This window comes from Lissotriton helveticus, chromosome 3_2 (genome assembly GCF_964261635.1).
Source record: "Lissotriton helveticus chromosome 3_2, aLisHel1.1, whole genome shotgun sequence".
Taxonomy (NCBI): Eukaryota; Metazoa; Chordata; class Amphibia; order Caudata; family Salamandridae; genus Lissotriton; species Lissotriton helveticus.
The window spans coordinates 498,514,568-498,537,202 of NC_136062.1; the positions used below are offsets into that span (position 1 = coordinate 498,514,568).

General features: G+C 44.3%; 1 protein-coding gene across 1 annotated transcript in view; it reads left to right on the forward strand.

The window, feature by feature from the left end:
• Positions 1 to 204: 204 nt before the first annotated feature.
• Positions 205 to 22,635, forward strand: part of AGBL2 (AGBL carboxypeptidase 2) — a 350,584-nt gene continuing 328,153 nt past the window's right edge. The window contains exons 1-2 of the mRNA XM_078684573.1: positions 205 to 1,240; positions 5,221 to 5,302. Of these exons, the coding sequence (XP_078540699.1) occupies positions 205 to 1,240; positions 5,221 to 5,302 (1,118 nt within the window). The remainder of the gene's footprint in view (positions 1,241 to 5,220; positions 5,303 to 22,635) is intronic.

Sequence of the window (22,635 nt, forward strand, 5' to 3'; positions counted from 1 at the left end):
TCACAACCCTCACATAAATACAATCATACAGACCCGCTGCGCGGGAGCGACCGGGAGAAGCCCGGGACAAGGGCGGGCCCGTTTTAGCCCGTTACAGACCGAGCAAGACCGGACCGGGCCACCCCTCTTGGCCGTGTGGTTGCACCTCATAGCTCAGGTAATTGCATCCATCGTATACTCCCGAACTGGGCCGCTGTGTAAACGATGTCTTCACGCGAAACTCGAAACAGGGCCAAAAATGCAAAAAAGGCTACAGGAACACTGGATGACTTTATTACAAGGACTAATACAAACATTGACATTGAGATTAACAAACTCCAGCATAGAGTGTCCTTGGAGCTGGAGGCAGCTAGAAGACTGTCTTCAGATCTTGCATTAGGTAAAAAATCTTCTCTAGGCAGCATTGCCCTAGCTAAAACTCCCGAGCGTTCTACTGGCCCTAAACCCATTATTATATCGGCCGAAGTGCATTCTGTTCCTGAAGAAATTGTTATTTCTGTTGATGATACACTTGACCTTACCCAACAAACAGTCAATAGTATTTTACCTGAAACCTCTTCTAAAGTGGACATACTGTTGGAGGATGTTAAAGGGAATGAAGAGTTCAAGAGCACTCTGGGTGACACTAAGGTAAAGCTAATACCAAAGAGAAAACGTCAATTAAAGTCAGTGTATGCCAGGAAAAAGGCTAAAGTGGTAAAAAGCCAGTGTTTTACTGCATGGTCCAAGCCACAAGGGGGCACAAGTAGTACGTCTCACCAGACGCTTTCTACTATGCAGTTGTTTAACAACGGTGATAAAATGGAAGCGTCGAATGTAGATAAAATAGATGTGCACCCTGCTATCGGGGATGAGAAAATCACCACACCTTTGGTAGATTTAGAGGGTGGCAAAGAGGAATTTTTGAAAATTGTGTGGGAAACATTAAAGAAACTTCTCAGACCTCTGGAAGTTAGGTTATCTGGTATTGAAAACCAGCTCCTTGAGGTGGAGAAAAGTATTATCACACTGTCCAGCCTAAGTCTACATCCAAGTGGCAGTGAGCTACAGAGCTCCAATGTAGTCACCAGCAATATACTTGCCCCTATGCCCCTGGTATCCTTAAAAATAAATTACTTCAATAAACAAGATTCTAAGAAGGACGTACCAAAAGTAATCGACCACATTGTGAGTGCTGTTGACACTTCTGTTGCAACTCCCATGGTTCCATCTAAAGGAAAGCCTGTTAATAAACCTTTCTGTAAGGGTTTCATACCAAACACGAATAACCAAACAGCGAGTGTTGCCAATATTTACCCTCCTGCACATACCACACCTATTTTAAAAGTACCCTCTGTTCAGAAAAGCTTGATAAATAAAGCTCATAATCACTACACATCCTATGTTAGTAACAACTCAAGGGGAGGATTTATAGATCTTCCACCTGACGCAAGTTCTTTTGTAATTGTACTAACTGGGCTTCCCGAGCTAGACAACCAACACGAGGAAACATTTCTGTCATTGAAAAACAAGGTGATATATTGGTTAAATGAAAACAAGCCTGTCCCAAGCAGAATTCTCATGGTAAGAAGGGTGCCCTGGATTGGTCCCATAAATAAATCAATCTCGGGTGACTGCATTGTTGTTTCATTTGAGGATCCCCGCACTGCCCAACATATATGCACATGGAATAATTATGCAGGCACATCCTCCATTGAAGCAAGACCTTTGACATTCTTTTATCCCCCACTGAGGCGTACTAACCATGGAGGGAATTGGACTATGATTAATCACCATTATAGACGTGATACTGAATTAGGTAGGCAGGGCTTTCACAATGTGTGGAATGGAGTTCCTACCTATAATAGGTTTAGTTGCTTAGACGGAGTTGATTGACATACAACCTTGTCAAATTGTGCCACTAATTTCTATGACACCGAACACTTACCTTGTGATGAAAGTACTTCCATCAAATTCGACAACATTAGGGCAACGCGGGCAAAGGGAGAGGGGGGTAATGACCACCGAAATAATGGGGAAGCCCCAGCAAAAAATTACATTCGAGCAGCAAGCATAAGGAACCCTGGGAATAAATTGGGAGGTTTGGCTGATGGAGCCGTCAATGGAGTAGTGGTCTTGGCATCCGCATCCGGATTAGAAATGTCCTCTGTAGAAGCCACACTGCAAGATACTGTGACAGGACCAGAGTCCCTCATATTGGAGACTGCAACTCCAATTTGTCCTGGTAACGGGGTAAAACCATCATTGCTTTTAATTTCCTGGAACATTGCGGGGGTGAATAAAAACTTGAGGGATCCAGAGTGGGCTGAATATATTGATTCCTGTGATTTCTGTTTTTTGCAAGAAACCTGGGCAATAGACATACCCCATAGGATAGGGTATAAAACCTTTGGCATTGGGGCTGTCCAGTCAAATAGGGGTAGACCTTCAGGGGGTCTCATCACATGGGTTAAAATTACACTGAAGACTAAGATCGAAGTAATAGAAGCAGGTTCACCCGATATCCTGGCCCTAAAACTTACAAATATAAATGGGGTAGAATGTTACATAATTAATGTCTACAATAGACCCTCAGCACACTCCAAAAATTCCCCCACTATTGATCTGCTGGATATTTTTCTAAAAAGGGTGGTTGGTGATGTCGCAGTAATTTTGGGAGGTGACATTAACTGTAACTTTGAACCCGTCTTGGGGCTTGTTGATGTCTTTGAGGATGAAGACCAAGCGAATAACATTCCTCAGCTTGAGACCACAAACTTCGTCAATTGTTCGGCTCTGGTCGTACAATTGGTGAGACTAACGTTTGATCATAGTCTCAGGGCATGCAATGGTCGCTTTCCCTCTGACCTTTTAAAACATCCCACCTTTGTAAGGTCCGATATTACAAGCAACTTGGATTTTATATTTGTTTCATTGAGCATTTGGCACTATATGGTCGATTTCGTAGTGGTTAATAGGGGTGAGAGTGACCATTACCCACTGGAACTGTCGGTTGATGTTAACCTGTTTAGTGACTCCTGCTTATCATCTGCCACTGAGGTTCCTAATCCCATCTTATGCGACGTGGTACATATTAGCAACAATAGACGTGCATGGAAATGGTCACATGTACTAGCACACGGAAATACACTTGCAAAGGTATATTCACTCTTTGATACAATCTTTGGGTCTTTAGATGATTACTCTCTTTCGCCCAATTATTATGATCAATTCATTGCATTACATCAGTCATACTTCCAAGAGCTAAAAACATGTTTGACAAAATTGCCAAGAAAAAAGCAACAAAATGTAAGGATGGGGTGTCATGGTAAATTATGGTATGATCACTCATGTAGATCAGCCAAGAGGGAGCTACTGTTTGCATTAAAAAACAAAACGAAGGATGAGGTTAAAGTTGCCAGGGAAACATATAAGCATATCCAAAGGACCTCAAAAAGGATATGGGAAGAGTCAAACTGGGCGGATATGCTGGCCGCGGCCAAATCAAAGGATAATGTTGGGTTTTGGAGGCTGATAGCCAATGGGTCCCATGCAGGTAGAGTTGTGAAGGATGTCTTTTTAGACGAATTGACTTGGGTGACGCACTTCACATCCCTTTATAAACAATATGACAGTGGATCTGATGACACTCCTTGGTCCCCACCACCGATTGAGTGTCTGAATTTTTCAATTGGCGAAACAGAAAGGGCAATAGCCGAATTGAAAAGTAGCAAAGCCCCTGGTCCTGATAAAATACCAGACGACTTGTATAAACACGAGATCGAAGTCTGGGCCCCATACATAAATCACTTGTTTAATGCTTTATCTAGCAAATGTCAATTTCCAGATAGTTGGCGTGCTGCAGAAGTTGTCCTAATATTTAAAAAGGGCAGCAGGTTTGTACCGTCAAACTATCGACCGATTTGTTTGATGGACATCTTGCAAAAATTGTACTCTAAGCATCTACTATTTCGAATAAATGATTGGCTTGAGGAAAAAACAATACTCACCAAATTTCAAGCTGGGTTTAGGGGCAAGATCAGTACAATGGACCAGGTCTTCAGATTCTGTTGTATATATTGGAAGTATGTTCTCATTAGGAAGGGTCATTTGTATGTCGCCTTTGTAGATCTGAGAGCGGCATTTGACCTTGTCCCCCGTAACCTGCTGTGGAGGTCTCTAAGTGAAGTTGGACTACCAGGTTGTCTCCTGGCTCAAATAGTCGAGTTACATGCTAGGAATCACGCTAACATCAGGTGGGGCCCAAATGGGCAATTGACACGTGATATCCCCATAGAGCGAGGTGTACGCCAAGGATGCGTTCTGGCCCCCACCTTATTTTCATTATTTGTTAACGATATCCCTGATCATTTGAACAGTTGTATTAGTGATTCACCAAAACTTAATGGGGAAAAAGTGCCTGCGTTACTTTTCGCGGATGATACCATCTGATATCCCAAACTAAGAAAGGTCTCCAGGCACTTTTGAATTCCTTTAGTGTGTACTGTGTGAAGAAAGGCCTAGAGATAAACGTTAATAAAACTAAGTGCATGGCATTAAATCCCTGCAGGCCTGATAGGGGGACGTTAAGTCTGGACGGACAAGCCCTAGAAATAGTTGACAATTTTTCTTATCTGGGGGTGGTGTTAGATTCAAATCTAACTTGGAAGGACCAAATTGAGAAAAGCAAGGTGTCGTATGCCCATAATGTCAAACCTATTATTAGTAAACTTAACACCAGTTCAAGCAAAAGTGTGACTCCTGCGCTTGAACTTTTTAAATTCAAAACACAGTCTGCTGCCCTCTATGGGGCTGAGATATGGGGGCCCTGGGCAATGGACAGTTTTTACGGCCTGGATAATAAATTCATGAGATCAATTGTTAGGGTCCCCACCAGTACACCTCTGATTCCCCTTCAATTTTACTTGAACCTCAAAAGAACTGATAATTACACAATTATAAGACCATTAATGTTCTGGGTAAGATTATGGTCCACTCCCGAACTGATTGATTACAGGAAAGGCCTTCAGGAGATATTGGGTCTTGATTGTTTACATTCTGTTGTATGGCTCAAACATATTAAAAAATGGTTTTCCATCCTGTGTCTGTCTCAGCTTTGGGAGTGTCCCGAAAGGCAACCGTTTTATGCAAAATCTATGGTGAAACAAGCCTTCTGGTCTTTCATCACTAATCGGTTGGTAAATGGTAATAGAATCGGTTCCCTAACCCAAAATTTTTTAGGCTTCAAAAATGAACCTTTTTTTGAGGTATTCCTAAACGAAATAGAGCCTCCTCTTGCGAAGTCTCTATTTCTGAAGTTCAGGTATGGGAATCTTATGATAAACTCTAACGTTGAACGTTGGTCTAAGAGAAAACTGGAAGGGGTCAACCCTACACAGGGAAAGTGTATCATGTGTCCAGGCTTTCATATGGAGGATGAGGTCCATATATTGTTTTTTTGCCAAGCTTACATCAGAGCAAGAAAAAGGTGGATTAAACCCCTGTGTAACATGCTAGGAATAAGATCTTGTTCTTTGGCATATAGAATTGTTAAAACCAATACTTCACAATTCATTGTCTTTAGCATTAGTAGATTTCTTTATTCAGTTTACTTTGCTCGTAGGAAGTTTGGCCAATTATTTTGAGTAGTTAAACCTCTGACAAACTTTTTTTTACTAGATGCTAATTGTGATGAAATCTTTGTGTTTATGCATCTATGTATGTACTGCCGTTGAGAAATGTTCTTAATGAATTTTGTAACCTATGGATAAAATCTTTTAATTGCTTTAGTGACATATGTGTAAAATGATATGTTTGGTGTTTTTATGCATGTATCTTTTATGGCTACAGCAGTCGAAATAAAGATATTAAGATAAGAATGTAAATTCAGGAAACCTAGAATTGATTGTAAGTTTTTCAGCGTTTTTGGTGCTTGGATTACAGCGCATTTTTCTAAGAAATTGTCTGCCAGGCTTTTGCCTTCCCTTGATAATTCATATCCTAAAAACAGGACAGTTAGATGGGCAATTCGTGATTTTTTAAAGTTGAATTTGTAACCCTCTGCTGCGAACCCAAGTATTATGGTGTTCACTCTTTTCAAGTGAGTATCGAAGTCATCATCTGTTAGATAGATGTCATCGACATAAGATAATGCCTCATCATCATACAGTTGTAGTAACTCTGTTACTCTTGCTGAGAATAATCCTGGACTGTTCTTGAACCCCTGTGGGAGTCGACAGAATTTTTCTGCGAGCCCATTATTGAGAAAGCGGTCAAATACCTGCTTTCAGGTGCAATGTTTTGACAAAAGAATCCATTAGAGATGTCTAATGTTGTTTTGTATTTTTTGTGCACGATGTTATTCATTAGTGCTGCACTGTGTGAGTTTTGTACTGCAAATGTCTTGCAACATGAGTTAAGGTGTCTGTAGTCCAAAACTAGACGATATGAATCGTCTGGCTTGGAGACAGGAAACAAAGGATTGTTCATTTGTGAGGTGCATGTTTCAATCACCCCCTGGTATTCAAGTTGATCTAAAATCTCCCTGACCTGTTTTTTAGCTTCTTGCTTAATTGGGTACTGCCTTTGTGCAGTTGGTTGACATTTTAACTGGATTTTGTGAGGAGGAGAGTCCTCATCCCATCCTACATGATTTTTATATAATGCAGGAGCTTGGGCTACTGCCCACTTTCTTGCAAGTGTATATTTTTTATGAATTGGAGTGTGATTTGAGAAGGCAGGCATAATCATTTCTTCGCCTTGAGGGCACTCCCTGACAAACTCTGGTGGCCAGTCTTTTTCAGCTAAAAGGATGTCATAGCCTTTGGAAAGGTTATCCCAAAATAGACCCCTTACTTTCCTAGTCTTATCTCCCTCTATACGTAATGTTATCTCGTATATTTTATGAGGTTTGCTAACTCTGCTGTCTGCAGTTTCCACTTGAATGTATTCATTCGTGTCCACTGTCTCCAGATGATTCATCAGGATCTTGCGAGCTATGGTCACTTCTGCTGCGCTGTCTAGCACTGTCTGGGCCCACTCTCCGTTTTTCAGCTGTGTCCTCAGTATCCTCGGCATGTTTGACTATTTTAATGCTGGCTACCTTCTTTCTTGGAAATTGTAATTTTTTACTTTGATGAGCAGGTTCTTTGTCTTTGGACTTGACGTGCTCTTCCCTTCGTTCTGACCGTCCTCTTCTTTCCGATTTCTGCGAGGAAGTCTGAAAAGATCGAGAGGGACGTGTATCAATATCTTGATATCTATCAGGTTTCTTTAGATTATCCCTATTTCTAAGGTTGTATCTTTTCTCAGATGGCTCCCTCTGGGGAGACTTGTGTCCTTGGTCCGGAGATCTTTCTCTCCGCCGAGGAGACCTTCCTCTGGACTGGAATCTTTTTTCTTTGGGAGTGGATTGTTTATTTCCATCCCAGCTCTTTTTTGGAGTGTTTAAATTATTTTTAATAAATATTTTTTCAGGATTTTCAGTTAGTTGGGGTTTTACTGGTTTCCCACCCAAACTATCTCTTCCTAGTTCTTCATAGGATTTTTCTATGATTCTGGCAAGTTCAAATGGTTGTTCTGCTATATCTGTTTCTTTCAATTTCTGGAGGAATGTTATATCCTCCGTTGCCAATTGAACCATCTCTCTATATGCCTGTGTTAATTCTTTTATTTTAACTAAGAGTTCTTCACTTGACATTTTTTCAATGTCTGGATGTGGTGTGTAGCTGGCTAGAACCGGCCACGTTGCTCCTGGTCTACCTAGTGGACCGAGCCTGGTGATGTGATTATTATGTTTTAGGGCGCCTTTAAACCAGAGCAGGTGCTCTTGGTATTTTAATGGGATTTCCACCTCCTCGAAAGGGGTGTACTCATCCGGTGGTTCCTCTATTTTGTAATAGTGGAATTCATGTGTGACAGCGTTTGCTGCTGGAAAGTTTATCCATGAATAGAATACCTCTGTCTGCCGATATTCATGTGCCTAAATTACGAATATGACTGTACCACCTCTCGATGTCAGTCCATTTTCTATAAGTTTAAGAGTTATAGTTTTTCTTATGTTGACCGGAATGAGTATTGCATCCGGGTCACTCTGTAGGAGACTTGTGTCATCCTCTAGGAGTTGAGCTGCTATTCTAGCTGTCTCCCTTTCTTCTTCATTTTCTGACATTTTTACTGACAGAAAGGTTTTTGCTGCAGATCAGGTTTTCAAGGAAACAAAGATTAGGTGCACAATATTTTGGAACACTGTATCCTTCAACGTTGAATAAACCAAAAACTATACATAGAAATCTCTTCCTACTAAGTTCCGGCGGATTTTAACCTTTGACCCACTCCAGACGTCTTTGGAGTATTTACGGGAGAAAGGGTCTGTGTGAAAGCGCACAACTGAGTTACTCTAACGTCTTGCGTTAGATTTATCGCCTTACCAAACGTTGGGCGCCATGTAGTGTAGTTCCTATAGTCCCAATAGGCTCTGCGCATTGGAATAATATATTCAGCAGTGTAGACGTAGGACTGAGGTTAACTAGGTCTCTACTGACTATATTAGACTTAAGTTTTTGCCAGCTAGCTCAGAGGTCACTAGAAACTTTCTCGAATAAGCGAGGAGGAGTTTAACCTCCCTGGATAGACAAGAAGGGATTTAGTTTCTGACAACCATAAAACATGACAACTTTGCTCTCCCTGATTAAGAGTATATCTCTAGAGTCGTGTGAAAACAAAAGACAGCTATTTCACTCAGTCAAAGGTGCGTACTTAGTTTCACCAGATTGCAGAGAAAAGAGAGACGGGCGTTTTCAATAAAGGTATTATTTATTGAGCAGTCTCCTTCCTCATGCAAGAGAAATGAATTGCTACAATTGCAATACTTATAGTAAAGTAAAGTGCGTACAGTAAAAGCAGGATTATAAAATAATACTGTAAAAGCATTGATATGGTTTCTTAGCCATATGATACTTTAAAATAGATAAAATATATACATACATATATACATTGACTAATCGTACTCAACTGGTGCTTCTAAATACGCCTACCCCGGTGTACCTGACCTAAGCCTAATACGTGGGAGGGAGTAAGTAAGTAGCAGTTTAAGTTAAGTTTGTTTTGCCAAGAATCTGGCTCAATAATTCTCTGTAAGGGTTTAGTCAGCTCTGTACCTGGGTAATAGAAAGCAGGAGATCTGGTATCTCTCTCTCAGGACTCGATATCCCAGCAACCCGCAAGGGTAGGCTGGAAACGCCGGAGCTGGATTTCTCGGCAAGAGAAAAGACAGCGTCTTTCTCAGCGTGTCAAAAGGGAGGGGCAGCGTCCGTGGGCTCTCGCATCAGCTGGGCTCTCGGAAGTAGATAGCTGCTCTGCTCCAGATTCACCACTGTGTGTTTGCTTAAGGCAGCGTTGGTATATTTATACCTGAAAGGTGCCGGGTTTGACGTAAGGTTGGACATAAGACGTCAATAAAGATGTCACTAAGAACTGGCCGTTCTTACCGTGCTTTACAGGAGTTCTAGGACGAAATCAAAACAATAGCAAGGGGGATTTCCCAGGTTGCTGGAGGCTTGGTTTTGTTTAGAGAACTCGGTGTGCTTACTAGGGGGCCGGAGAAGTAGCCTTGCTTAATGTGACAGCATGTGCTACGACTGAATTATGGATATGATTATTATGCCGTTGTATGGATATTATTGATTATAGCCGGACAAGGGCATGAAATAGGAATATCGATTCAGGTTTCCTAGATAACACACTACACAGTGAGGAGCAGGGAGGCGATGAGAGGAGCCTCTGGAAACCCAGGGCTTTTTCCGGAGATGGGGGCTCCTGGCTGCAGTGAGGAGCAGGGAGGCGATGAGAGGAGCCTCGGTAAACCCAGGGCCTTTTCCGGAGGTGGGCGCTCCTGGCTGCAGTGAGGAGCAGGGAGGCGATGAGAGGAGCCTCGGGAAACCCAGGGCCTTTTTCCGGAGGTGGGGGCTCCTGGCTGCAGTGAGGAGCAGGGAGGCGATGAGAGGAGCCTCGGGAAACCCAGGGCCTTTTTCCGGAGGTGGGGGCTCCTGGCTGCAGTGAGGAGCAGGGAGGCGATGAGAGGAGCCTCGGGAAACCCAGGGCCTTTTCCGGAGGTGGGGGCTCCTGGCTGCAGTGAGGAGCAGGGAGGCGATGAGAGGAGCCTCGGGAAACCCAGGGCCTTTTCCGGAGGTGGGGGCTCCTGGCTGCAGTGAGGAGCAGGGAGGTGATGAAAGGAGCCTCAGGCCAAGCGCACAGGGAAGGTAATGCACTTCCGATCCAAGGTGCTTCGGGTCTCAAAGCGCCTCGCGTCTCACAGGTGCTTCAGTTGGACAAGGGGACGCGTTCAATTGTAACTCCGATCCTCAGCATGGGGTTTCTCTAAACCCAGCAGAAGCACACAGTTTAGCACTACGGGGAAATAAAACGTTGCGGGCCCCGAGCCCGGTGTGTGCAAGTTCGTGCCTAGACGCACTGACACCGCAAGTTGGCAGTTGTCCCTCAGTGCAAGGGGGAAGGCTCGTAGGGGTCTGGTGTGCCTGGGGGCACCAGTGTGGCTTCGGACCTTGCAGGCAGCGGGTGTGTGCGCACAGGCAGGCGCGGCCCACGACCTCAGTACCGACTGTACTGGGGTCTCCCAAAGGGGGCGACGCGGCCTGTAAAGACTCAAAGGGGGGTGCAGCTGGGCAGCAGGGCAGGTTCCTACGTACGGGCGGCTGTCCCAGCGGCGATCACGGGCCGAAGAGGAATTCCGGCAGGAGGGGCAAGAGGACGCTTCAGTGCGCTCCTAATGGCAGGCAGGGGCAGAGGAGCAGGCAGCCTGACCCGGGGGCAGAGAGCGACTCCAAGGAGCGAGGCTCTCATGGGTAAAGGGCAGGCGAGCTCCTGAGTGCCACAGCCCTAGGAGCGGGTGATGGGGGGGCGCAGTCTCAGCTCCAGCGGGAGGCACACACGGCTCGCAGTACAAGGCGAGCGAAGGCACAAGGAACCCACGGGTCCTGGGGTTCCGTTCAGGGGGCAAGCTTAGTCAAGCCCTTGGAGAAAGTTTCAAGCACAAGTCAGAAAAGTCTTTTTAGTAAGTCTTCTCCTCTCCTTCCTCAGCAAGGCAGACAGCAGGCCAGTCCTTCCAGCTTCTTCTTCTCCTTCTAGTTGGGCAGAGGTTCGTTGTGGGAAATAGGATCTGGGCCTAGATGTAGGTAAATTCATTTTACCACTTCTTAAATACCGAATTTTACCGATTCGGTATTTAAGAAGTGGTAAAATAGAGGGGGGGGGATGTAGGTATTACAGAATCGGAAAATACCGAATCGTTAAGATTCGGTATTTACCGATTCTGTAAATTCCGATTCCAGCAAGGGTGCAGGGGGTGTCACTTTGACACCCTCTAGCACCCCAAATACAGGCATGTGTGCCATGTGGCACACAGACATGCCCTAAGGGCATGTCTGTCTGTCACATGGCATAGGTGTGCATGTTCACATGTGCATGCACACCTGGATTCGGTATTTTACCGAATCTGAAAGGCCTTTGGGACTCAGAAGAGTCCCACCTACATCTAGAAGTTACCGAATCGGTAAAAATACCGATTCGGTATTTTACCGATTCGGTAAATTTACCGATTCGGTAAAATTGGCCCCCTACATACCAATAACCCATTTACCGGTCGGTAACGGCCGAAATCGGCCGTTACCGGCCGGTAAATGGCCACCTACATCTGGCCTCTGGTTTCTTGGGAGCAGGGCTCCTATACTTATACTCAGTTTCTTTTGTTCTTTCAGGCCAGGGGGGCCTTTGCATAGCCATTTCAGTTTTGAAGCACTCTGTTGGGTAAACTTGGGTCTCTCCTTTCAGGGAGCAGGGATGGCACATCAGACGCTCCGCAGGAGGTGGAGCCAGCATTGTGTGGACAGGGGTTGACAGGCTTCTCCCTTCCTGGGCCAAGTGTCGGGCTGAGTCATCAGTTGCTCCCCAGGAGGTGGAGCCGGCATTGTGGTGGCAGAGCACAGCCCTATTCAGAGTCCAGGGGCACTCCCACCTCCCACCAAGGTGTAATCCTTGCATTCACCACCTGTCATCCTCCAGCCCTGTCACTCACACAACTCAGACAGTCAGATACACATCCTAGCAGAGGCGGGCTGAAATGGTTAGGCAAGCAAATGCTAACTTTCTAAAAGTAGCATTTGCAAACACAGGATATTAAAATTAACTTTACTAAAATAAGTATTTTATTATTCTGAGTTCAGGCATACTAAACTTTATTTTCTACCATGTTCCCTGAGCCTGCTGGGATTATAGGTTGTAATAATTCCAGCAGCCCATCTTGGCCTAAGAGAACAGGTAGCCTTACTATAGTGAAAAACGAATTTGGCTGTAATTCACTACTAGGGCATGCCACACACATCAGGGCATGTCCTACCTTACACTTACAATGCACCCTGCCCTTGGGTCTACCATAGGGGTGACTAATATGAAGTAAAGGGAAGGTTTAGAGGCTGGCAAGTGTGTGCACTTGCCCAGCCAGCATGACAGTTCCAGACTGCACGCAGGTTCTGCAATGGCAGACCTAGACACATTTTAAAGGCTGCTTCTTTGGGTGGCGCAACCAGCACTGCAGGCCCATTAGCAGTATTGGCATTTACAAGCCCTGGCACTCCTGGTGCACTTTACTGGGGACTGACAGTAAATCCAATGAGCCAATCATGGAAATCAATCACATATGCACTTTAGCACTGGTCAGCAGTGGTAAAGTGCCCAGAGTCATTAAACCAACAAAAACAGGTCAGAGAGAATATTGGAGGAAGGCAAAAAGTTCAGGGATGACCCTGCCAAGAGGGCCAAGTTAAACACCGACGCTCTCTTCCTGGTGTATAATGTTTGCTTGTGTGATGGCCGATACTCCTTTCCTGGTGTTTTATGTTTACTTGTTTTATGGCCGACGCTTTCTTCCTGGTGTTTGATGTTTGCTTGTGTGATGGCCGACGCCCTCTCATCCCGGTGTTTGATGTTTGCATGTGCGATGGTCGACGCTCTCTTCCTGGTGTTTGGTATTTGCTTGTGTGATGGCCGATGCTCCCTTCCTGGTGTTTGATATTTGCTTGTGTCATGGCCGACGCTATCTTCCTGGTGTTTGATGTTTGCATGTTATGATGGCTGATGCTCCCTTCCCGGTGTTTGATATTTGCTTGTGTGATGGCCGACGCACTCTTTTCCTGGTGTTTGATGTTTGCTCGTGTGATGGCCGGTGCTCCCTTTCGGGTGTTTGATATTTGCTTGTGTGATGGCCGACGCACTCTTTTCCTGGTGTTGATGTTTGCTTGTGTGACGGCCGATGCTCTCTTCCTGGTGTTTGATATTTGCTTGTGTGATGGCTGATGCTCCCTTCCTTGTGTTTGATATTTGCTTGTGTGATGGCTGATGCTCCCTTCGTGGTGTTTGATGTTTGCTTGTTTGATAGCCGGCGCCCTCTCTTCCTGGTGTTTGATGTTTGCTCGTGTGATTGGCGACTCTCTCTCTTCCTGGTGTTTGATGTTTGCTTGTGTGATGGCCTATTCGCTCTCTTCCTTGTGTTTGATGTTTGCTTGTGTGATGGTCGACTAGCTCTCTTCTTGGTGTTTGATATTTGCTTGTGTAATGGCCGACGCCCTCTCTTCCTGGTGTTTGATGTTTGCTTGTGTGATGGCCGATGCTCCCTTTCTGGTGTTTGATATTTGCTTGTGTGATGGCCGACGCTCTCTTCCTGGTGTTTGATGTTTGCTTGGGTGATGGCCGACGCCCTCTCTTCCTGGTGTTTGATGTTTGCTTGTGTGATGGCCGACGCCCTCTTCCTGGTGTTTGATGTTTGCTGGTGTGATGGCCGATACGCTCTCTTCCTGGTGTTTGATATTTGCTTGTGTGATGGATGATACGCTCTCTTCCTGGAGTTTGATATTTACTTGTGTGATGACCGATACGCTCTCTTCCTGGTGTTTGATATTTACTTGTGTGATAGCCGGCGCCCTCTCTTCCTGGTGTTTGATATTTGCTTGTGTGATGACGCTCTCTTCCTGGTGTTTGATATTTACTTGTGTGATGGCCGATACGCTCTCTTCCTGGTGTTTGATATTTACTTGAGTGATAGCCGGGGCCCTCTCTTCCTGGTGTTTGATGTTTGCTCGTGTGATTGGCGACTCTCTCTCTTCCTGGTGTCTGATGTTTCCTTCTGTGATGGCCGATTTGCTCTCCTCCTACTGTTTGATGTTTACTTGTGTGATGGCGACTCACTCTCTTTCTGGTGTTTGATATTTACTGGTGTGATGGCCGATACGCTCTCTTCCCTGTGTTTGATATTTGCTTGTGTGATGACTGATATGCTCTCTTCCTGGAGTTTGATATTTACTTGTAGGATGGCCGATACGCTCTCTTCCTGGTGTTTGATATTTACTTGTGTGATAGCCGGCGCCCTCTCTTCCTGGTGTTTGATATTTGCTTGTGTGATGACGCTCTCTTCCTGGTGTTTGATGTTTGCTTGTGTGATGGCCGACACGCTCTCTTCCTGGTGCTTTTGATATTTACTTGTGTGATGGGCGATATGCTCTCTTTCTGGTGTTTGATATTTACTTGTGTGATAGCCGGCGCCCTCTCTTCCTGGTGTTTGATATCTACTTGTGTGATGGCTGACTCACTCTCTTCCTGGTGTTTGATGTTTGCTCGTGTGATTGGCAACTCTCTCTCTTCCTGGTGTTTGATGTTTGCTTGAGTGATAGCCTGGGCCCTCTCTTCCTGGTGTTTGATGTTTGCTCGTGTGATTGGCGACTCTCTCTCTTCCCGGTGTCTGATGTTTCCTTCTGTGATGGACGATATGCTCTCCTCCTACTGTTTGATGTTTGCTTGTGTGATAGCCCGCGCCCTCTGTTCCTGGTGTTTGATGTTTGCTCGTGTGATTGGCAACTCTCTCTCTTCCTGGTGTCTGATGTTTGCTAGTGTGATGGCCGATTTGCTCTCCTCCTAGTGTTTGATGTCTGCTTGTGTGATAGCCGTTGATGTTTGCATGTGTGCTGGCCGACGCACTCTTCCTTGTGTTTGATGTTTGCTTGTGTGATGGCCGACTCGCTCTCTTCCTGGTGTTTGATATTTGCTTGTGTGATGGATGATACGCTCTCTTCCTGGAGTTTGATATTTACTTGTGTGATGGCCGATACGCTCTCTTCCTGGTGTTTGATATTTACTTGTGTGATAGCCGTCGCCCTCTCTTCCTGGTGTTTGATATTTGCTTGTGTGATGACGCTCTCTACCTGGTGTTTGATATTTACTTGTGTGATGGCCGATACGCTCTCTTCCTGGCGTTTGATATTTACTTGTGTGATAGCCGGCGCCCTCTCTTCCTGGTGTTTGATATCTACTTGTGTGATGGCCGACTCACTCTCTTCCTGGTGTTTGATGTTTGCTTGTGTGATTGGCGACTCTCTCTCTTCCTGGTGTTTGATGTTTGCTTGAGTGATAGCCTGGGCCCTCTCTTCCTGGTGTTTGATGTTTGCTCGTGTGATTGGCGACTCTCTCTCTTCCTGGTGTCTGATGTTTCCTTCTGTGATGGCCGATATGCTCTCCTCCTACTGTTTGATGTTTTCTTGTGTGATAGCCCGCGCCCTCTGTTCCTGGGTTTTGATGTTTGCTCGTGTGATTGGTGATTCTCTCCCTTCCCAGTGCTTTATATTTACTTGTGTGATGGCCGACTCACTCTCTTCCTGGTGTTTGATATTTTCTGGTGTGATGGCCGATACGCTCTCTTCCCTGTGTTTGATATTTGCTTGTGTGATGGCTCATATGCTCTCTTCCTGGAGTTTGATATTTACTTGTGTGATGGCCGATACGCTCTCTTCCTGGTGTTTGATATTTACTTGTGTGATAGCCGGCGCCCTCTCTTCCTGGTGTTTGATATTTGCTTGTGTGATGACGCTCTCTTCCTGGTGTTTGATGTTTGCTTGTGTGATGGCCGACACGCTCTCTTCCCGGTGCTTGATATTTACTTGTGTGATGGGCGATACGCTCTCTTCCTGGTGTTTGATATTTACTTGTGTGATAGCCGGCGCCCTCTCTTCCTGGTGTTTGATATCTACTTGTGTGATGGCCGAGTCACTCTCTTCCTGATGTTTCATGTTTGCTTGTGTGATTGGCAACTCTCTCTCTTCCTGGTGTTTGATGTTTGCTTGAGTGATAGTCGGGGCCCTCTGTTCCTGGTGTTTGATGTTTGCTTGTGTGTTTGGCGACTCTCTCTCTTCCTGGTGTCTGATGTTTCCTTCTGTGATGGCCGATATGCTCTCCTCCTACTGTTTGATGTTTGCTTGTGTGATAGCCCGCGCCCTCTGTTCCTGGTGTTTGATGTTTGCTCGTGTGATTGGCAACTCTCTCTCTTCCTGGTGTCTAATGTTTGCTTGTGTGATGGCCGATTTGCTCTCCTCCTAGTGTTTGATGTCTGCTTGTGTGATAGCCGTTGATGTTTGCGTGTGTGATGGCCGACGCACTCTTCCTGGTGTTTTATGTTTGCTTGTGTGATGGCCGACGTTCTCTTCCTGGTGTATGATGTTTACTTGTGATGGCCGATGCTCCCTTCCAGGTGTTTGATGTTTGCTTGTGTGATGGCCGACGCCCTCTCATCCAGGTGTTTGATGTTTGCTTGTGTGATGGCCGACGTTCTCTTCCTGGTGTATGATGTTTACTTGTGATGGCCGATGCTCCCTTCCAGGTGTTTGATGTTTGCTTGTGTGATGGCCGACACGCTCTTTCCCGGTGCTATAGTGAAAAACGAATTTGGCTGTAATTCACTATTAGGACATGCCACACACATCAGGGCATGTCCTACCTTACAAGTTAACAAATGCAAAGGTGCACCACAAATTTCTTCAATTAACAATTCTATTACTGAATTTATACAAAGATGATGTCTTTTCTTGTATTTTCAAAATTCTTTATTATTCAATGTTAACACCATACAGCCGACGCGTTTCGTCCCAGTGGGACTTCTTCAGGGCTGTTAATACAAACATATTTATAATCAAAAATCAGATAAAAGCAAGAAGTTTATACACTTAACAATTTACAAAACATACTTATACAACATATTTAACCACTACAAGTTGACTACATAAGACATTTTTAAAAAGAATTTAGGCTTACTTATAAACCACAATTTAGGACGATCATAGAAAATTGTAGGCCTAAATTAACATTTAATTAAAATTCTTTGTAAGATAGACAGCTAGAGTCTATATTCACATAACGGGAGTTTCTGGATATGCCTAGACCACATTCATACGATGTGTTCGGTTTTCAATTTGTAACATGTTTAAATAATGTCAACAAACATTTCAACTGGGTAGTTTTAAGAGAAAGAAAAAATAGAAATAAGAAAAGTGAGCTGGGACAGATTCGGAGAGTATTGAAAATATGATGGTATAAAGGGCGAGTCAAGATAAGATTTATATAAATATATACGGGAGTCCTAATTTGGGATCTCAAGTTTTACACAGGAATGATGAATGTATGTTGATGGTCAATGCTTTAGGATACATAAGTCATCAACCCCTAATAAAGTTAAGAAAGAGATCAAACAGATCAAAGAAATTCACAAAACTTAAACTAAGAATAGGATGCACAACATCTTGGGGAAGAACAAAGGGAATCAGATTAGAAAAAGGTTTTTGTGTTTCAAACAGTAAATACCTTTTAGATTGAAGGTAATACTTCCAATCTGAATCATCAAGGTTGGAAATCTGTTTGGCGCCTTTCCCATTCATCTATCTTCATAAGAATGAATAAGCAGGGCTTGTGCTGTGTCTTCTTTTATAAGTCAACAGGGTTCCGGACAGGACAAATAGGAGAAAGGAAAAGATGTATAAATAAGGATGCTGTACAGCAGTGGGAGTCTTGAGTCACAAGTTATCCTTGTGGCACTGCAATGCATCTAAAGAACTTGATGTCCTTTCTAGGGGCTTTAAGGTTTTGTACCGATTTGACCTTTAGTACCCATTTTAGACGCCATATATGATTCATATAAACTTACTTTCTATGTTAAGAATTGGAGTAAGGTGATATAGATGGTGCGGGCTTCATATGTTGTCTTATTCTTCTCCACCTTGTAGTAAGGGAGATTTTTTTCCAGTCCAAAAAAACAATCTGTGAGGCATAAGTAAGAAATCAATAGATTATAAAGAGAGATATGATAAGAGGAATAGTGACTATGAGTGAGCTAGTACATGCAGTATGCTAGCCCTTTTATAACAGATTTAGGAATGTTGTGCATGCCTTCAGCGAAATAGCAATGGGGCATCTATCATAATGTCTACAAGGGAGGGTGGAAGGTCCAGAGTTATGTATATGATAGGGTGCGAGGTTTAAAAGGGGACATAGGAGATTTCTAAATGGCTGATAAAATTGTTACCTGTGTCGGTTTCAATATTTGTCCTGGAGTTCCAATAGATGAATCACTAGGACTTATGTGTGGGCACTGGCGTGCCAGCAAGTCTAAGGGGGAAAGAGGGGAAACCAAATCAAAGCTGGGCAAGAATACTTTAAGACGAAAACAGGACATCTAAATCAGGCGAACGCTCAGCTGCAATAAACAGTTGAGGGTGTGATCAAGCCCCATGCCACAATTTCTGCATGTGTCGAGGATCTAGAAGCTCCTTTCATAGCTTGTTGTCCCTCTTTCTGACCGCTATGGTTACAGTTTCAAAGACCCATCAACACATTGTGAACAGCATAACGCTGTCTTTTTCGTAGTCCTTATTGACTAACTTTAATCCTTGTAGGGTTATTTTCCTTCCCCAATGCTCCGGACACATAGGAGTCACACCACCCAAACCTTAGGTGAAAAAACAAACCGGTTATAATTATAGAGTCAGGGACCCATAACAGTATAAAGGTAACATAAAACTATCCATGCGCCTCGAGCTCCCAAAATTAAAGAGTAAGGGACCTTTAAACAGTATAAGAGTAACATGATACTCTCCATGCACTTCGAGCTCACAAAAACTACGGGGAAGTCTAACTATGGATGATTGAAATTGCTTACCGATCGTAGTAAATCGACCTGTCCTCTTCCACAGCGCCTGTCACCTTCTCCGAAAATACGAGGTTCCCGCAGCCCAGGCATGATAGAGAGGCAGTTCTGTTTATATAGTGCAAATGATGTGTAATTGCCGACACCTGAAACTGACGCGCGAAATCGAGTTAAGAGGTGCCTCGGTTTAAACTTATGGATGCTCGCGAATATGGCGGCCATTTTGGAGTGTGTCCCATAGCTGAGATTTAATATCAAATGCGCTGTGTTAAATGCGCGCTTAACGTATTATTGGTTCGCACACGAGGAAGAATGGGGGAATAGACATTAAAGAGTCCCAGTGTTTAGAAAGAAAACCTAAGCCACGGTCCAAGAATAAAGATAAAAATACTTGTTGGTGCCCGATGATATTGATAATGCGGGTCATAATTAATCCTAAGTTAACCGTGTACAAAAGAGAGCCTCTCTAATATCTAAGTCGATTCTACGATATGGAGAGCTGCCTTTTTGCTCTACCACCCAATCTGACACAGGCTTAGGAACCCTGTCCTTAATACAGCAAATGGCGAGTGCGAGCGCCGGGTAAAAGCATCGTGACCTGCCTGCCTCTAATCTGCCTTCTGCTATGATCATATTAAGTTTTGAACCGGAGCTTTTAGCCGCATACATCTAAAGTTGGACTTAAAAGAAGAATATTTTACATAAAGAAGACAAATTATGTCTTCTATGCTTGTTTCGCCCAATGGTGTGCAGTGCACCAGGAAGTTAAGATATTATTAGGGAACATGTTGAGTGGAAATCGTGAGTGAACCAAGAGCATAATAACCAAAATAAAAGTGAAAATGACGAAGAAAAAATCTGATAGGGGGAGAGGAGATAGGATAGAACTCCATAATTATCCAATTACACCTGGAGGCGGTATCTCAAGTTTGACTCTGTACAAAAATGTGGTATCACAACATTGCAACAACATTACTAACAATAGTGTTATTTATACTATTCTCTTCTTCATAGAGACAGAACCATGAGTCAGAAGTAACATATCTAAACATTGGTGCACCTCTATGCCCCAAAATGTTCTTGATAGTGCGGATAACTGTTTGTAATTGGATGCTAAGGTCTTCTCAGGACATATCCCTCTTTCAGTTTGACATAAAGATAACGTGTTGAATTTTACTCCTTACAAGAGTGTAACATTTCAACATAAAATCAACGTTGCAGACAAGTAGTGTTATTTAAACTTACATCTTCCTCACAGGAACAGAACCATGAGTCAGAAGCTACATAACTAACAGTGTACCCAAAGATGTTCTAGATAGTGCAGATTACTTGTATATTGATAGGTGCTAAAGTCTTCTTCGTACAGACCCGGGGCGAGGGGAAAGGGAGGGACAACCTATTCAAGGAAAAAGTGTAGTTCATCTTCTGTGTTGTGACCAAGTTCAATGCACCGCAATCTGCATATCCAGCCTGCCTCTCATTTTCTCAGTGCGAGTTCTCTGTTTCCTCCTCTTGGGTGCGCAGGCTCATGGTCAATACCCATAAACCACATGTTGTCCGTGTCTTTATGAGATTCACGCATGTGGTGGGTCATAGGATGTCTTAAATCTCCATTGCGCCTTGCGCGCACATGTTCCTGGATTCGGATCTTGAGGGATCTTTTCGTGCTGCCCACATATATTTTGTTGCAGTCACACCCCAAGATATAAACAACGTATTTGGTGTTGCAGTTTATCAGATGTTCTATTCTGTAAGTCTTTCTGGTGTTAAAACAGAACTCTTTGGTTCTGTTTCTCCCCAGTTCACACATGTTACAATCACTACATGTGTAGAAACCTTTCATTGGGGGCTTTAGCCAATTTGTCTGTTTGGAAGACTCAATATAGCTCGGGCACAAGATGTTACGTAGATTTTTGCCCCTTCTATAGCAAATTTTTGTGGTGCACCTTTGCATTTGTTAACTTGAAATCAGTTCCTTAGGGGACAGGCACAGTAACGGTGGGTGCCATACAGTGTGCACACAAACCTCGATTGTACTTTGAGGGTAAAACATATTGAATTAGGGGGGATAGGGCAGCAGGTGCTGATAGTAAAATAAGGGTCCATCGCTGTGATTTAGCTCACATGTCCTACCTTACACTTACAATGCACCCTGCCCTTGGGCCTACCATAGGGGTGTCTAATATGAAGTAAAGGGAAGGTTTAGAGGCTGGCAAGTGTGTGCACTTGCCCAGCCAGCATGACAGTTCCAGACTGCACGCAGGTTCTGCAATGGCAGACCTAGACACATTTTAAAGGCTGCTTCTGTGGGTGGCGCAACCAGCGCTGCAGGCCCACTAGCAGTATTGGCATTTACAAGCCCTGGCACTCCTGGTGCACTTTACTGGGGACTGACAGTAAATCCAATGAGCCAATCATGGAAATCAATCACATTTACATTTTGCACAGCGAGAGCATATGCACTTTAGCACTGGTCAGCAGTGGTAAAGTGCCCAGAGTCATTAAACCAACAAAAACTGGTCAGAGAGAATATTGGAGGAAGGCAAAAAGTTCAGGGATGACCCTGCCAAGAGGGCCAAGTTCAACACCGACGCTCTCTTCCTGGTGTATAATGTTTGCTTGTGTGATGGCCAATACTCCTTTCCTGGTGTTTTATGTTTACTTGTGTGATGGCCGACGCTCTCTTCCTGGTGTTTGATATTTGCTTGTGTCATGGCCGACGCTCTCTTCCTGGTGTTTGATGTTTGCATGTGTGATGGCTGATGCTCCCTTCCCGGTGTTTGATATTTGCTTGGGTGATGGCCGACGCACTCTTTTCCTGGTGTTTGATGTTTGCTTGTGTGATGGCCGATGCTCCTTTTCGGGTGTTTGATTTTGTCTTGTGTGATGGTCGACGCCCTTTCTTCCTGGTGTTTGATGTTTGCTTGTGTGATGGCTGATGCTCCCTTCCTGGTGTTTGATATTTGCTTGTGTGATAGCTGATGCACTCTTTTTCTGGTGTTTGATGTTTGCTTGTGTGATGGCCGACGCACTCTTTTCCTGGTGTTTGATATTTGCTTGTGTGATGGCCGACGCACTCTTTTCCTGGTGTTTGATGTTTGCTTGTGTGATGCCCGATGCTCTCTTCCTGGTGTTTGATAGTTGCTTGTGTGATGGCTGACGCACTCTTTTCCTGGTGTTGATGTTTGCTTGTGTGACGGCCGATGCTCTCTTCATGGTGTTTGATAATTGCTTGTGTGATGGCTGATGCTCCCTTCCTGGTGTTTGATATTTGCTTGTGTGATGGCCGACTCGCTCTCTTCCTGGTGTTTGATGTTTGCTTGTGTGATAGCCGGCGCCCTCTCTTCCTGGTGTTTGATGTTTGCTCGTGTGATTGGCGGCTCTCTCTCTTCCTGGTGTTTGATGTTTGCTTGTGGGATGGCCCGTTCGCTCTCTTCCTAGTGTTTGATGTTTGCTTGTGCGATGGCCGACGCCCTCTCTTCGTGTTTGATGTTTGCTTTTGTGATGGCCAACACGCTCTCTTCCTGGTGTTTGATATTTGCTTGTGTAATGGCCGATGCCCTATCTTCCTGGTGTTTGATGTTTGCTTGTGCGATGGCCGATGCTCCCTTCCTGGTGTTTTATAT